Consider the following 18,349-nt stretch of genomic DNA (forward strand, 5'->3'; position numbering starts at 1 on the left):
ATTTAAAAATAAATAAATAAAATTACATGCTTAATCCTTTTAGGAATATCAGTTGAATGAGTATGAATTTAGGTTATGTTTTTTTCCTTGAAAAATACACCTATATAATGAGAGAACTATGTGAATCTGTATTTTATAGTAAATCTTTTGAAATTTCAGAGGATGGGAAGTTCATGAACTGGCCCTGATATAAGGTAGCCATCAATGGTTTAGAACGAAACACTTATTTGTATTGTCATCCAGGCCTTCCTTTCGGCTCTGAGATCCCACACTAGCGACAGGAAGACTTGTTTTTGATGGTCATTGTCAGAGCAGACATAGTATTATTTTTTTTAATTCTTAAGAGCTTATGATCACAAAAATGAAGCCCCCCTGTGGTATTTCAATGATCTTCTCATGCTGTGTATCTCCTCTTGGGTCTAGTGTTGCCAAGAAATGGTTCAGCAGCTCTCAGAGAAATGAGCACTCTAACTCTGGGCATGGAAATAGCTAAATTCACAACCAGCTTGATAACTACATAGAAGGCCTGGCTCACGATAATACATTTTGTGTGTGTGGAGTAAACATCAAAGCCAACATATCTGAGACATATTCTTAAAATATTTTCTTGAAAAGATGTTCATGGGTCAGCATTGTTCATCACAACCATTTCCAGGCAAGCGAAAACTGATTCATGAATGTGAATTTACAGGACAAGGCATATAACATCAGGAAATAATGCTGCAGTAATTATCATACATAAAACACCTCCTGTTGCAAAAATGTCAGTTACGCCAAGGAAAATGACTCATACCATCCTGCACCTGCCTTCTTAGGACTGCTCATTCTACTCTATTTATTGCAGGACTAGAGTATTTAGATGCTGGGAACTTTTAAGGGTAAAATTTCTCTGTTTTCATCATCTACCGGTTAGTTAGTTCTACACACACAGTCACATGCCTGCCGTCTGTGCAGCTGCAGGACACCAGTTCTTTACTGGGGAGCCTCTCTGCATAACTCTCTGGGTTCATCCACATCATGAGGCCTGGCTTCCAAGAAAGATTAATCCAAGAAGTGGAGGCAGAAGACGAGGACTTTAGGAGTTACGGCGTGCCTGCTCTATTAGTCAAAATACGGAGACAGTGCTGACCCAGAGAGGAATGAGGCAGACGCTCCACTTCTTGATGTGGGAGTGTTGTGTTCCCTCTATAAACCAGCTTGTAGGGGTTGGGTGTTAGAAGACAAGTATCCCTACATGTGTCATTTTCCTGCATGGACCAGTCCCTCTGAATAAAGGGATTTACCAATGTATGTGTGAGTGTGTGCTCAGTCGTGTCTGTTTCTGTGATTCTATGGACTGTAGCCTGCCAGTCTCCCTCTGCCCATGGGATTCTGCAAGCAAGAACACTGGAGTGGATTGCCATTTCCTTTTACAAAACATACAGGGAAATGTTCCAGCATAGTAACGCTTTGATATCACTATATCTCTCCCTCGCTTTCAGCATCCCAGGGGAGTATAGAAAAAGACTTTCCTCCCCTTCCCTGGAGAATATTTGCTTACATTCTCGTCTTTTCTTTTTCTGTCTCTGTCTCTCACTCTGTTTCTCCTTCTCTGGAAGGAAAACTGGGCAACCCTGAAAAAGATTTGAGATTCTTACCTTGGGTATTTCTCTGCTTTAACGTACCCACCCGTGTATGTAAGTAACATCAAGCCTTCACTTGATGATACTGAGGGGTGGGGACTTGAGGACCCAATGTAAGATGCTGTTCTACCTGCTGCATTTGTTCCAAGAAATAATGGTCTTGGTTTTTGACTCAGTGCTCTTGTGTTTTTTGCAAGTAAAGTTAAACTTAGATCCTTTACAGTTTCTGATTTCAAAGTGGGAGACATTTTTACATTTGGAAATACAAGCCACTCTCTTCAGTAAGGGAAAAGAGTGTCAGCACTGGCAGCAGGGGCCTTGGGGAGCATGACATGAAGGACCAGATGGCAACCCACCAGGCTCCCCCATCCCTGGGATTCTCCAGGCAAGAACACTGGAGTGGGTTGCCATTTCCTTCTCCAATGCATAAATATGAAAAGTGAAAGTGAAGGCGCTCAGTCGTGTCTGACTCTTCGCGACCCCATGGACTGCAGCCCACCAGGCTCCTCCGTCCATGGGATTTTCCTGGCAAGAGTACTGGAATGGGGTGCCATTGGCTTCTCCATCTAAGTAGATAAATGATCCCAAATGGGAACCAACAGGCAAGAAAAATATCTGAGAAATAGACTAGTTTTGAAAAGAGAAGCTACTAAGATGCATTCTCAGATTCTCATACATTTTTATAGAAGGGGAAGTTGGATTATTCCCTAGGGTCTCTAATAGGAGGTGGAAGTTACCTTCTTAGGAGATGCTGAAGGTTAATATCTCCTGAGCATCCTCAAGGTTATTTGAAGGCACAGTTTCTAACAAGGTTCAGCAAAGTTACATCCACAGATGCAGAAGGTGGATTTTGCTTAAATAGCGATGGTCTAAATTTCAAGGTGACAGAGGATGAGATGGTTGGATCACATCACTGCCTCAATGAACATAAGCAAACTCCAGGAGATAGTGAAGGACAGGAAAACTTGGTCTGCTGCAGACCATGGGGTCACAAATAGTCAGACATGACTTCCTGACTCAACAACAACAAAATTTCAAGAGGAGCTGGAGGTTTGGGTTCACAGTCCAGTCTACCATTATTGGATTACTCCTTCTTCATGAATGTTTGTGGTTGTGGCTTCGTGACGTGCTGACATTAAACAACCAATCCAATTTCCCTTTGCTTAGTTCTTCCTCTGTACTATCATTCTGACACTACAAACAAGCATTATTAGAATTGTTGTATGTGTTTGTCTTCTGTATCAGATGATGAATCTCTGGAGTTCAGAAAAATGTCTCGGTTATTTTTGTGGCCCTCACATTATTTAACATGGTGCTTTGAAGTAACAGGCTCTCAGTGTTTAGCAGAACTTACTTAATTGCTTAAATGGCCATACCCTTTGAAGAACTACAAATGCTACTTTTTATAAACACTTTATGTTAATTGCCTATGTATTATTCTTCAAGTAAGAATTACCAAATATAAGTGTTTTCATGGTGTACTGTCTGCATAATTGCATCGTCTGCCAAGACTTAGAGCCTCTCGTCTATTGACCATTTGTGTTAATGTAGGTAGTAAATTATTTAAATGGTTTAATACTGGTATAAAGTCATCTGAAAAGTAAGAAGCACAGCTTAAACTGGGTCTAGAAACGTGCTTTCCTCCAGCTCCCAAAACTGCCATGGCATCACACACTAGGCCCATGACTTTACCATATTTGTCTGTCTTCTCTCCAACCGCGTCCACTGTGCTGTCTGGATGCAGACGGACAAACCCTCCAGTAAGCCTGTTGTAGAACTGAAGAGTATTTCCTTTCCTAAATTTCCAGCTTTCTGCAGCCCACTAAGTAGAAAAATGAAACAAACAACACCAATATGAGAAGACAGACAGAAGAAGTTACTAGGAAACACCCCTTACTAAACATTATATACTGACTTAACACATCAAATAGCTATTTGAACACTGTTTTGTACCAAATAATTTAGGGCCAAAAGTAAAATCTTACTGTTTCTTTTCTAATAACTTCCAGCTTTTGCCCTGAGGATGTAAAGGAGGGAAAGGACCATTAATTTCAGCAGAGTCCAGCTTTCTTTCCTCAATCATTATAAAACAGAGCTTTCCGAGAAACACTCACTTGCAGAGAGGATACTGTTATTCCTGGCATACAGTTCTCTGACGATTTTACCATCATCTTCACCTTGATCCAGCCATCTATGCAAAGAAAAGTGAATCAAGTATATCTTGAATTTATATTTACACTAACCCCTAGTAATTATCTAGCCAGGTCAGAAATAACAGCTAGTGGGCACGCTAAGTTGCTTCAGTCGTATCCAACTCTTTGCAACCCCGTGGACTGTAGCCCGCCAGGTTCCTCTGTCCATGGGATTTCCCAGGCAAGAATATTAGAGTGGGTTGCCATTTCCTTCTCCAGGGGATCTTCCCTACCAGGAATTGAACTCAGGTATCTTACATCTCCTGCACTGGTAAGCAGATTTTTTTCCACTGTGTCATCTGGGAAGCCCTCATTCTCCTTATTGATGTATAAAGAGAAATCATATTTTTAAATCTGAACAAAGACCTAAATCTGTATCATCAGGAATGATGATAAACACAGTGGATATCTTTGCAAGTAGAAGAAACAACCCCTAAAATTAATGTTCAAAAAAGTTACCCAACAAAGCTTCAATGAACAGGAGTGATTGAATAAACTCTCCATTTACCCAAAATATATGAGCCTGGCACTGACTAATATGAAATCAGTTTGTTCAAGGTAAAGCATGCCTACCAACCTGTGGCAGAAAAAGGTGTATTCACGGTTCGTTGTGGGATCCTTGATCACAACATCATCAAGAAACCAACCATTTCCTAAACACAAATTAAAGAAAGAAAACTGCGGTGTGTATAGGTTACAGACTGGGTACTACTTGAGGTTTTGAGAAAGAAGCTCTAGCTTTTGAGAAGTAAAGCCCTCGTGCACCTGTAAGGTTTAATACTTCAAATAACACAACATACTTGGGACATGGACTCTGAGGCATTTAAAAATATTTCTTCTACATGCATAGCCTACTTCAAGGCTCACCAGGCTCCTCTGTCCATGGAATTCTCCAGGAAAGAAAGAATACTGGAGTGGGTTGTCATTCCCTTCTCCAGGGAATATTCCCAACCCAGGGACCAAACCTGCATCTCCTGCACTCACAGGCAGATTCTTAACCACCTGAGCCACCAGGGAAGCTCTTTTGTTTTAATGTTTATTTAATTACAGCATGTGGGATGTAGCTCCCTGACCAGGGATCAAACCTGGGCCCCTTGCATTGGGAGCACAAAGTCGTAGCCACTGGACCACCAGGGAAGTCACAAAGATTTGTATGTTATGACATCTACTTCAGTGTGACTTTCCAAATGGTTGAAAATAGAACAACTCTGGAATTGCTCTTGATTTCATAAACTGCATTTATAACCCTGAACCTAACATCTTTCAAAGAATATATATCTGATGAGTTAACAATACTGTCAATTTCTAAAATGCATACACATTAAAAGCTACTAAAGTCCAAATTTAAACTTTAATGTATATATTAAATACATATTCATTCAGAAACTCTGTCCAAGCACACCGCATGAGCTAGTTTAATGAAGATAATGGCCTCTTCTTAAATGTGTAGTTTTATACTAACTTGCAAACTCAAGTTGGTTAAAATACAATTTAATTTTATTTATAGATAAAATGGACTATTTTAACTAGCCATCATGGTTGTATTTATACAAAGGGCCAGCTCAACATGTATCCTCCTTTAATTAAAACTGCTTGACTTACCGAGGTAATACTCATCAGCTGTAGACTCTAACACAGCACATGGTCACAGACTGGTCTTTATTTAGTCTTGGACTTTGTCCCTCACCACGTTCCCATGCCTGAGCCGAGCCACACTCCTCATCGTTCCCTGTACGACCCTGTCTTTCATGTTTTCTCTCCTGAGCTGATCTCGATCACCCCCAGTAGATACGTCCAGGCACTGCACCCCCACCTCTTTCCAGTTCTCCACCGTCTTCTCACTTGTGATGCTCCACTGGGTTGTGGAGTAACCAACAGTCTTTCTGTAAAGAAACCACTGCAGCAGTTTTTCTCCATCATAGTCTGAGATCTTATCTTATATAAAAATGAATCTTGCCACAGATTGTTTTTGCCCAAAAAAATGGAGAGACCTGGGCGCAATTTGGTTAAACAAAATTCTTAACTCGTATTAACAGCCAAGGCACCACAAACACAGGCAGCTGGGGCCTAAAGCAAATATGTCAATGCATGCACACACAGCCTTCACCTCTCTCACCAAAACACAGAACAAATCAAAACAAGAACACAGTGCCAGCTGAGATCGTTGGTAAATAAATCGTTAAGGAACAAATAGGTTCACTTAATCCTCAGGACAGATAGAACCTGTAAATCAAACTGTCCTGGCTAGAGTTTCCTATTACTTCTCAATATGGCTTTCAGACCAGGCCAGTTTAATAATTCAGAGGGACATGTATTTCTCATTGTTGATGTTAATTATTATATATTTTATATATTTTTGCTGCTACTGTGAAGAGCTTTTATATCTCATATTTTCAATAGAAAAAAACAGCCTCAGGTTATTGTATATTGATTTAAATTCTAATCACTTTATATATTCTCTTCTTTCATCCATTTTTCAGTTGATCCTCCTTGCATTTTAATAGGCATTTCTATCACCTGTAGACAATAAATTTACCTTCTACTTTCCAAAGAATGACTATTCTCATAAGAAGAAAAATCCTTATCGTATTCCTAACTTTCATGGATTTCATTGTTTATTAAGTGGTCATCTTGAGTTAAATAATTTTAAAATATTTTTTCTGTTCCAAATTTTGAAAGAATTTTTAATAATAATATTAGTTAACTGCTGAAAGATAATTTCTTTGCTTCAACTTTCTGAGGTGATGTATTTTATTAATAGATTTCCTATTACTGAACGATCCTTCAGTTTCCCAGCATGAGCCCTACTTAGTTGTCATAAATTATCCCTTATTGTATTTCTCGATTCTTTTCGTACACATTTACCTTCAAATAATTGCACACATGTGCATCCGTGTTGCTGACCTACAAAAGTTCTTCTGGAGAATGCAGGCTCCATAGGATACTCACATTGTGCCAGCAACCATGAAAATCCTCAGAAGTAACACAAATCCCATTTTATTTGGGTATTTGAAGTAGGAAAAAATGGAAAATTTAACTGTCAAATTAAAATATTGTCTTTTCCTGCTTGGGCTGCTGTAAGGAAATACCACAGTTGGGGAAGCTTTCAAACAACAGAAGAGTATTTTCATATTTACCATAGAAAATACTCAGCACAGCACTTTGTACATAGCAGGTCTACCACATATATTTCCCGAATTGAATTTGCTGTGTATGTTACTTGGGCATATTAACATGTCCTTTCAGAGTCCTACCAGAGCATTCACCATCTGACAAGCCTGCTGAGTAGTCATCTGACTCCCTGCAGAAATGGAATATTACCTGACTTAGTACTGACCATAGATCAGAGCCCAGACTCTGTAAAATCAGTTGTCAACTGGCAGAAAAATAAGATGCAATAGCCTTGGATCTGATAAAAATATAAGTGAATTTTGTCCAAGAGGGAAGATAATCTCAAAGGTATGTTTTTATTATCTTAGGACATTAGCCATACTTTTAATTTGTTAGTCAAATCTATCATTCTTTCTGTTTTTACTGATCACAAATGTATACGTTTTTATTTTTGTGTAACTTCTTTTGAATAGCTTTGTCACCTGGCTGGGTCCCTCATTAATTATTTAAACACATATCCACTACATATTGATATGAGAACTCTGTTCTTAACGTTTTGAAAGTTGACATTTTTAAGTAAAAGAGTTTATCATCTTCTTTGATGCTTTGGGATTTTTTTATCCTTTTTGTGGTATGTGCACTTAGTCGTGTCTTTTGTTAAAGGATTTTATCTTATGCAGTAGCAGAAAATGAAGATGTGGGTCAAGTCACAAAAGTGATGGGAAACCTGGGGAAGAAGTGAGAACAAAAACGGCAGCAGAGAACACAGCTGAGACAGGACACAACAGGAAACACAGCAAGCCTGCCAGGACAGCTTCCTTAAGGTACCACTGTTGGCATGATCGTTAGCACTTCATGGACAGTCCCTGTCACTGGACACAGACATGGTATCCAACAGGAGCATGCCTGGAACACTGCCACTCGCCTCAGAGAGTCAATACTTAGAAACCATGTCATTATGAGTTTTCCACAGTTTTTTCTAGATTTGTATGAGGCGTCACAAGAACAGATCAGAACTGCACTTTGAATATCTACCTGTGGAAGACTCTTACCTGGTCCAAGCCCATCATGGGCTATGACAATCTTGTACAGATTCCCCAGGTGCACAGCTTCCAAGAGGAAGCTGTCAACCTGTAACAAACCAAAAAAGTACAGTTAGATCTAGACCATAAGCTGATTTCTAATCAGAGTACAAATTAAGATACAGCAAAAATTCACTGTGAAAGAATTAGGTTCATTCAATAAATACACACCTCTACATTAAGAAAGTGAAGGTATGCACACATTACTATTAATATATTTAAAATATATAACCAATGAGGAGCTACTATTTAAAAAAGTGATGCTGTATTTTACTACTGTCTTACTATTTAGAGATAAACATTTAGTTGTTTTCCTAAGAAAGATAAATATTGAATACATTATTTTCAGCCTTCATTGATTATTAAAAAGTGTTTATTCCTGCAAAAAAAGTAAAGATAAAACAGAAATATTAATTTATAGGACATAATAACAAGTTTTCTAATTTTTCCTTCTTGCCAATTTCATTACAAAGGCATAAATTTGTGGGCTCTCTACAATGTTTTCAAATAATAATAATATAAATGTAATAGTTATAAAATACACTGTAAGTCTCCATTTATTTGACTATAACAAACGCCCATCTGTCCTGAATGAAATGTTTTAGCAATGATTAGGGACCATTCACAAAAATGTCTCTAAAGTAATTTTAGAATATTGATGCAAAAATTATTGAACATTTAAAACATTTTGCCTGAAGTCTCAGTGCACTGCTACCATCAAAACTATGCATGTTTGTGCTCCAGTGGTTTGTGTATTCAGAATACAGGTAAAAGTGGGGAGCCCAGAGTTCTTTCACCAAAACCTAAGCTAAGGACACAGATTAAAGAGCAAGAAAAATACACAATTTAGTGTATCAGTTGAAAAATAATTCAATAACAAAAGATACATGTCTTATACATTTTGAAATATTTTCACGTATATTTTATCCTTAAAAGTCACTAGGTGAGAAAAAAACATATCCTCTCTACAGATAAACACAGGGAGGCATAGAACCAGTGTTAGAGCTCAGATTCTCTGATATTTATGAATACCATTAATACCTTCCTTTGCCATCACTCTACCTCTACATAAATGGACTATAAAAATATAAATAACAGATAAAGCCATTAGCATTTATTTACAAAAATACAGTCAATGCCTGGTAATGGTAAATGAGTAATACTGCCATTTCTTTATTCATGAATGAAATCTGCTGGAAAAGGAAGATTTTCTATGCAATGACAGAAATACTAGCAAAGAAAATCATGTGTTATTATATTTATGATGACTGACATAGAGAACTCTAAGAAAAAAGGGGAAACAATGAACGTATGTTGACATACTCAAAGGCTATTTGCATCCTCAAAAAACAGTTGAGATAACTATAATGGGTTGTCTATAAATTTCTCAGTTTTAAGAAGTTTTAAGAAATTAAGTATTACTTAAATATTAGTATCAGTAATAGTAAATATAATGTAATACAATCAGTTTCTATATTTGACAATGAAAGATGCTATAGTTGGTCAGTGAACAACACAGGTTTGAACTTACACAGGTCCACTTCTATGTGGATTTTTTCCAATAAACATGTACTACAGCATATACGATCAGCAAGGTTGGTTGAATCCTAGGATGCAGAACAATGGATGTGGAAGGTCAACTGTAAAGCTATACGCACATTTTCAACTGTATGGGGCCAGAGTTCCTAGCCTCCTGTGTTGTTCATGGGTCAACTGTACATAGTAATCCTTATTTAACAATATACAGGTGTTGAAAATCAGAAGACAATTGGTAGTGACTCCAGCATGATGGAGGACAGGGAGAACCAAGCCCTTGTTCCCCATGGAGGCACCATTTTAATGACAGCGTGTGGACTAGAATACTTCTGGGACAACCCTGAACACCAGGAAAGAAGAACAAAAGACTTTTTGTTACTTACTTGTCCTCTTAAAAAATTCAAAGTGCTCTTTGATCGAAATAGTTGTCTGGATCCTGTATCTCCCTTTTCCCCATAGACAGCAATGTAGACGTTTGCTACTGTCCCAGCATTCCAAAGCTCACCTGTTGCCACATGCACTTCATACACTGTCACTGATAACAACAACAAAAAAAAACAAGCCTTACTGCCCAGCACCGGAAGATCCCCTGGAGAATGAAATGGCAACCTGCTCCAGCAGTGGTGCCTGGGAAATCCCATGGGCAGAGAAGCCTGGAGGGCTACAGCCTGTGGAGTCACAAAGAGTCAGATACAACTGAGTGACTAAACAACAACAATATGATAGAAAAATTACACATTTCTAATCAAGAGCTCCAGGTCCAGGTAAGATGGAGCAACACACCCCTCTCAGTCTCTCTCACTGAATACAGCTACAAAATCTTGACAGAATGCGTGCAGCAGCTATATGAAGGCTCTGAATAGTAAACAGTAGCAGGAGAATGGGGATTTAGCAGAATTATGTATTTATGTATATATAACACTTGCTTATATAAAAAAGAAATTAATTATAGCAATGATACAGTGGGTAAGAAGGGAAAAACATTTATTTTGTCAAAAGGTATTCAGAAGATGGTGGAGGAATAGGATGGGGAGACCACTTTCTCCCCCACAAATTCATCAGAAGATCATCTGAATGCTGAACAACTTCCACAAAACAACTTCTGGATGCTGGCGGAGGACACCAGGCACCCAGAAAGGCAGCCCATTCTCCTCAAAAGGAGGTAGGAAAAAATATAAAAGACAAAAAGAGAGACAAAAGAGTTAGGGACTGAGACCTGTCCTGGGGAGCGAGTTGTGAAGGAGGAGAAGTTTCCAAACAGCAGGAAACCCTCTCATGGTGGGTCTGTGGGGAGTTTTGGAATCTCAGAGGGCAACATAACCGGGAGCAACAACAACAAAAAAAAACCACCACAGTATATGTGCCTAACCACAACTCCCAGAGGAGAAGTAGCCCAGACGCTCCCATCGGCCACCAGCAAGCAGGGGCTGGACAGGGAGGCGTGGGCTGCATGCTTAGGGTAAGGACCGGGCCTGAGTGCCCTGAGGACAATCTGAGGAAGCAAATGTGAGATAGCAACCCAAACTGTGGGATAGCCAGAGAGAGAAAAAAAAAAAAAAAGGACAGAGAACTTTCCCGCAAAAAGCTCTAACCTAAGGCGCCATCTGGCCTGCTCACAGAACAAAGGATTGAGCAAATACCAAAAGAGAGCTAGCGGGCTCCAGACTGGCCCATCACTGCCCACTGGAGGCAGAGAGGCAGGTGGGCAACAGCCAGAGCCAGAAGGCAAGAGGCAATCTCAGCCCCAAAGATGGAATCCTCCACCAAACTGTGAGCAGGCTCCCAGTTGCTAACCACATCTTCCTGGGATCCTGGGCAGTTGACATCTGCCAGGAGGGTTGCAGCCTGAGATCAGTTCCCCAGAGGAGATACACAGAACACCTGAGACAGCACTCTCGCGGTGCACCCAGGAAACCAAGTAGCCAGGACCAGGGAGGTGATTAAGATGCCTGGCCCACCTAGGACAGTGAGCTGGCCAACCACCTGGTCGCCTGAGCTGCTCGGACCTGGGAAGGGCATCAAACACACGCCCAACTGAGTCTGTGCCTTTGTGGAGTGCCCAAGAACCTGAACCTGAGCAGCTTATAACTGGAAAGTGCATGAAAGGCAGGGCCCGCTTTGGACAGTACACCCAGCAGAGCAACTTGGAGCCTGAGCACTGTAGATTAGGAAAGCACATGCCTCTGTGAGCTGGGGCAAACCCAGTGTGGTCCCTATACTGCGAGCACTCCCCACACAAGCCAGTGATATTTGCTTGCAGCATTCCTCCCTCCCCACAACACAACTGAACAAGTGAGCCTAAATAAGTGACCACCTTCGCCCCCTTGTGTCAGGGTGGAAATTAGACACTGAAGACACTTGAAAACAGAGGAAGCCAAAATAAACAAAGAGGGAAACGCTTTGGAAGTGACAGATGCAACAGATTAAAACCCTGTAGTTAGCAATGACTAAGCATTGGAAGGGGCCTATAGACCTTGAGAAACAATGTAAGCTGAAACAAGGAACTATCTGAAACTGAACTGACACCACACTGTCCTCAACAGCTCCAGAGAAATTCCTAGATATATTTTTACTATTATTATTTTTTAATTTTTTTAAGTTCTTTGTTACTCCTTTAATTTTCATTTTTATAACCTAGTATTACCTTGCCAAAAAAACCCGATTTTTAAAGCAAATTTCATATATATTTTTTATAATTTTTGTGATTTTCTTTTGTATTTTTAATATTACATGTTTGAGAGTCTAACCTCTACTCTAGATTTTTAATCTTTGCTTTTTGGTATTTGTTATCAATTTTGAACCTTTAAAGAATCTAATCTTCAGTACCCATTTTTGCTTAGGGGTATGATTACCCGGACCTCACTGTGGCTCAGATCATGAACTCCTTATTGCAAAATTCAGACTTAAATTGAAGAACGTAGGGGAAACCACTACACCATTCAAATATGACCTAACTCAAATCCCTAATGATTATACAGAGGAAGTGAGAAATAGATATAAGGGACTAGATCTGATAGACAGACTGCCTGATGAACCATGGACGGAGGTTCATGACATTGTACAAGAGGCAGGGATCAAAACCATCTTCAAGAAAAAGAAATGCAAAAAAGCAAAATGGCTGTCTCAATAGGTCTTACAAATAGCTGTGAAAAGAAGAGAAGTGAAAAGCAAAGGAGAAAAGGAAAGATATAAGCATCTGAATGCAGAGTTCCAAAGAATAGCAAGGAGAGAGAAGAAAGCCTTCCTCAGCGATCAATGCAAAGAAACAGAGGAAAACAACAGGATGGGAAAGACTAGAGATCTCTTCAAGAAAATTAGAGATACCAAAGCAACATTTCATCCAAAGATGGGCTCGATAAAGGACAGAAATGTTATGGACCTAACAGAAGCAGAAGATATTAAGAAGACATGGCAAGAATACACAGAAGAACTGTACAAAAAAGATCTTCAAGACCCAGATAATCATGATGGTGTGATCACTCACCTAGAACCACACATCCTGGAATATGAAGTCAAGTGAGCCTTAGGAAGCATCACTACGAACAAAGCTAAGTGGAGGTGATGGAATTCCAGTTGAGTTACTTCAAATCCTAAAACGTGATGCTGTGAAAGTGCTGCACTCAATATACCAGAAAATTTGGAAAACTCAGCAGTGGCCAAGGGACTGGAAATGGTCAGTTTTCATTCCAATCCCAAAGAAAGGCAATGCCAAAGAATGCTAAAACTACTGCACAATGGCACTCATCTCACACGGTAGTAAAGTAATGCTCAAATTTCTCCAAGCCAGGCTTCAACAATACATGAACCATGAACTTCTAGATGTTCAAGCTAATTTTAGAGAAGGCAGAGATCAAATTGCCAACATCTTCTGGATCATCAAAAAAGTAAGAGAGTTCCAGAAGAACATCTATTTCTGCTTTATTGACTATGCCAAAGCATTTGACTCTGTGAATCACAATAAACTGTGGAAAATTCTTCAAGAGATGGGAATACCAGACCACCTGACCTGCCTCTTGAGAAATCTGTATGCAGGTCAAGAAGCAACAGTTAGAACTGGACATGGAACAACAGACTGGTTCCAAATAGGAAAATGAGTATGTCAAGGTTGTATATTGTCACCCTGCTTATTTAACTTATACGCTGAGTACATCATGAGAAATGCTGGGCTGGAAGAAGCAGAAGCTGGAATCAAGATTGCCGGGAGAAATATCAATAACCTCAGATATGCAGAGGACACCACCATTACAGCAGAAAGTGAAGAAGAACTAAAGAGTCTCTTGATGAAAGTGAATGAGAGAGTGAAAAAGTTGGCTTAAAGCTCAACATTCAGAAAACAAAGATCATGGCATCCAGACCCATCACTTCATGGCAAATAGATGGAGAAACAGTGGAAACAGTGGCAGACTTTATTTCCGGGTGCTCCAAAATCACTGCAGACGGTGACTGCAGCCATGAAATGAAAAGACACTTGCTTCTTGGAAGAAAAGTCATGACCAACCTAGATAGCATTTTAAAAAGCAGAAACATTGCTTTGCCAACAAAGGTCCTTCTAGTCAAAGCTATGGTTTTTCCAGTAGTCATGTATGGATGTGAGAGTTGGACTATAAAGAAAACTAGTGCCGAAGAATTGATGCTTTTGAATTTTGGTTTTGGAGTAGACTCTTGAGAGTCTCTTGGACTCCAAGGAGGTCCTACCAGTCCATCCTGAAGGAAATCATTCCTGAATATTCATTGGAAGGACAGATGTTGTAGCTGAAACCCCAATACTTTGGCCACCCGATGTGAAAAACTGACTCATTTGAAAAGACCCTGATGCTGGGAAAGATTGACGGTGGGAGGAGAAGGGGACGACAGAGGATGAGATGGTTGGATAGCATCACCAACTCAATGGGCATGAGTTTGAGTAACTCCAGGAGTTGGTGATGGACAGGGAGGCCTAGTATGCTGCAGTCCATGGGGTTACAAAGAGTCAGACATGACTGAGTGACTGAACTGAACTGAACTTTGATTACTGGCTTGACTGCTGTCTCCCCTTTTGACTTTCCCTTTTCTCCCCCAGATCATCTCTATCTCCTCCCTCCCTCTTCTCTTCTCTACTTAACTTTGTGAATCTCTCTGGGTGTCCGGGCTGTGGAGAACCTTAGGGAACTGATTACTGGCTGGATTGGTCTCTCCCCTTTTGACTCCCCTTCGTCTCCTCTTGGTCACCTTTATCTCCCTCCTCCCTCTTCTCTTCTCCATTCTCTTTTTCACTCTCCACTTTCACTTTCATCAAGAGGCTTTTGAGTTCCTCTTCACTTTCTGCCATAAGGGTGGTGTCATCTGCATATCTGAGGTTATTGATATTTCTCCCGGCAATCTTGATTCCAGCTTCTGCTTCTTCCAGCCCAGCATTTCTCATGATGTACTCTGCGTATAAGTTAAATAAGCAGGGTGACAATATACAGCCTTGATGTACTCCTTTTCCTATTTGGAACCAATCTGTTGTTCCATGTCATAGAAACAAATGAAAATGAAAATGAAAAAGCAACAACCCAAAACCTATGGGATTCAGTAAAAGCAGTGCAATACAAGCTTATCTCAAGGAACAAGAGAGAAATCAAATAAATAACCTAACTTTACACCTAAAGCAACTAGAAAAAGAAGAAATGAAACACCCCAGGGTTAGTAGAAGGAAAGAAATCATAAAAATTAGGGCAGAAATAAATGAAAAAGTAACAAAGGAGAGTATAGCAAAAAGCAACAAAACTAAAATCTGGTTCTTTGAGAAGATAGATAAAATAGGCAAACCATTAGCCAGACTCATCAAGAAACAAAGGGAGAAAAATCAAATCAACAAAATTAGAAATGAAAATGGAGAAATCACAACAGACAACAGAGAAATGCAAAGGATCATAAGAGACTACAATCAGCAACTATATGACAATAAAATGGACAACTTAGAAGAAATGGACGAATTCTTAAAAAAGTATAACCTTCCAAAACAGAACCAGGAAGAAATAGAAAATCTTAACAGACCCATCACAAGCACAGAAACAAATCAAAAAATCTTCCAATAAACAAAAGCCCAGGACCAGATGGCTTCACAGCTGAATTCTACCAAAAATTTAGAGAAGAGCTAACACCTATCCTACTCAAACTCTTCCAGAAAATTACAGAAGAAGATAAACTTCCCAACTCATTCTATGAGGCCACCATCACCCTAATACCAAAACCTGACAAAGATACCACACAAAAAAAGAAAACTACAGGCCAATATCACTGATGAACATAGGTGCAAAAATCCTTAACAAAATTCTAGCAATCAGAATCCAACAACACATTAAAAAGATCATACACCATGACCAAGTGGGCTTTATCCCAGGGATGCAAGGATTCTTCAATATCCACAAATCAATCAATGTAATACACCACATTAACAAATTGAAAAATAAAAGCCATATGATTATCTCAATAGATGCAGAGAAAGCCTTTGACAAAATTCAACATCCATTTATGATAAAAACCCTCCAGAAAGCAGGAATAGAAGGAACATACCTCAATATAATAGAAGCTATATATGACAAACACACAGCAAACTTTATCCTCAATGGTGAAAAATTGAAGGCATTTCCCCTAAAGTCAGGAACAAGACAAGGGTGCCCACTTTCACCATTACTATTCAACATAGTTTTGGAAGTTTTGGCCACAGTAATCAGAGCAGAAAAAGAAATAAAAGGAATTCAAATTGGAAAAGAAGAAGTAAAACTCTCACTGTTTGCAGATGACATCATCCTCTACATAGAAAACCCTAAAGACTCCACCAGAAAATTGCTAGAACTAATCAATGACTATAGTAAAGTTGCAGGATATAAAATCAACACACAGAAATCCCTTGCATTCCTATACACTAATAACGAGAAAATAGAAAGAGAAATTAAGGAAACAATTCCATTCACCATTGCAAGGAAAAGAATAAAATACTTAGGAATATATCTACCTAAAGAAACTAAAGACCTATATATACAAAACTATAAAACACTGGTGAAAGAAATCAAAGAGGACACTAATAGATGGAGAAATATACCATGTTCATGGATTGGAAGAATCAATATAGTGAAAATGAGTATACTACCTAAAGCAATTTATAGATTCAATGCAATCCCTATCAAGCTACCAACGGTATTCTTCACAGAGCTAGAACAAATAATTTCACAATTTGTATTGAAATACAAAAAACCTTGAATAGCCAAAGCAATCTTGAGAAAGAAGAATGGAACTGGAGGAATCACCCTGCCTGACTTCAGGCTCTACTACAAAGCCACAGTCATCAAGACAGTATGGTACTGGCACAAAGACAAAAATATAGATCAATGGAACAAAATAGAAAGCCCAGAGATAAATCCATGCACCTATGGACACCTTATCTTTGACAAAGGAGGCAAGAATATACAACGGATGAAAGACAATCTCTTTAACAAGTGGTGCTAGGAAAACTGGTCAACCACTTGTAAAAGAATGAAACTAGAACACTTTCTAATACCCTACACAAAAATAAACTCAAAATGGATTAAAGATCTAAACCTAAGACCAGAACTATAAAACTCCTATAGGAGAACATAGGCAAAACACTCTCCGACATACATCACAGCAGGATCCTTATGACCCACCTCCCAGAATATTGGAAATAAAAGCAAAAATAAACAAATGGAACCTAATTAAACTTAAAAGCTTCTGCACAACAAAGGAAACTATAAGCAAGGTGAAAAGACAGCCTTCAGAATGGGAAAAAATAATAGCAAATGAAGCAACTGACAAACAACTAATCTCAAAAATATACAAGCAATTCCTACAGCTCAATTCCAGAAAAATAAATGACCCAATCAAAAAATAGGCCAAAGAACTAAATAGACATTTCTCCAAAGAAGACATACAGATGGCTAACAAACACATGAAAAGATGCTCAACGTCACTCATTATCAGAGAAATGCAAATCAAAACCACTATGAGGTACCATTTCATGCCAGTCAGAATGCCTGCGATCCAAAAGTCAGAGGGTGTGGAGAAAAGGGAACCCTCTTCCACTGTTGGTGGGAATGCAAACTAGTACAGCCACTATGGAGAACAGTGTGGAGACTCCTTAAAAAACTGGAAATAGAACTGCCTTTTGACCCAGCAATCCCACTGCTGGGCATACACACTGAGGAAACCAGAAGGGAAAGAGAAATGTGCACCCCATGTTCATTGCAGCACAGTTTATAATAGCCAGGACATGGAAGCAACCTAGATGTCCATCAGCAGAGGAGTGGATAAGAAAGCTGTGGTACATATACACAATGGAATATTACTCAGCTATTAAAAAGAATGCATTTGAATCAGTTCTAATGAGGTGGATGAAACTGGAGCCTATCATACAGAGTGAAATAAGTCAAAGGAAAAACACCAATACAGTATACTAACACATATATATGGAGTTTAGAAAGATGGTAATGATGACCATATATGCAAGACAGCAAAAGAGACACAGAGATAAAGAACAGACTTTTGGACTCTGTGGGAGAAGGTGAGGGTGGGATGATTTGAGAGAATAACATTAAAACATGTATATTACCATATATGAAATAGACGCCAGTTCAGGTTCAGTGCATGAGACAGGGAGCTCGGGGCTGGTGCACTGGGATGACTCTAAGGAATGGGATGGGGATGGAGGTGGCAGGTGGGGTTCAGGATAGTGGACACATGTACACCCACGGCTGATTCATGTCAATGTATGGCAAAATACTACAATATTGTAAAGTAGTTAGCCTCCAATTAAATTAAATTAATT

General features: G+C 39.2%; 1 protein-coding gene across 2 annotated transcripts in view; it reads right to left on the minus strand.

The window, feature by feature from the left end:
- The window catches only part of RP1 (RP1 axonemal microtubule associated), a 103,573-nt gene that overhangs the window by 45,284 nt on the left and 39,940 nt on the right, over positions 1–18,349 (minus strand). For both annotated transcript variants that reach the window (XM_025265403.3, XM_025265404.3), the window contains exons 6-11: positions 9,927–10,078; positions 7,978–8,056; positions 4,392–4,467; positions 3,737–3,813; positions 3,608–3,639; positions 3,315–3,444 (exon numbers count right to left, since the gene is read on the minus strand). In XM_025265403.3, the coding sequence (XP_025121188.3) occupies positions 3,315–3,444; positions 3,608–3,639; positions 3,737–3,813; positions 4,392–4,467; positions 7,978–8,056; positions 9,927–10,078 (546 nt within the window). The remainder of the gene's footprint in view (positions 1–3,314; positions 3,445–3,607; positions 3,640–3,736; positions 3,814–4,391; positions 4,468–7,977; positions 8,057–9,926; positions 10,079–18,349) is intronic.

The sequence above is a fragment of the Bubalus bubalis genome, chromosome 15 (genome assembly GCF_019923935.1).
Source record: "Bubalus bubalis isolate 160015118507 breed Murrah chromosome 15, NDDB_SH_1, whole genome shotgun sequence".
In the NCBI taxonomy this organism is placed as follows: Eukaryota; Metazoa; Chordata; class Mammalia; order Artiodactyla; family Bovidae; genus Bubalus; species Bubalus bubalis.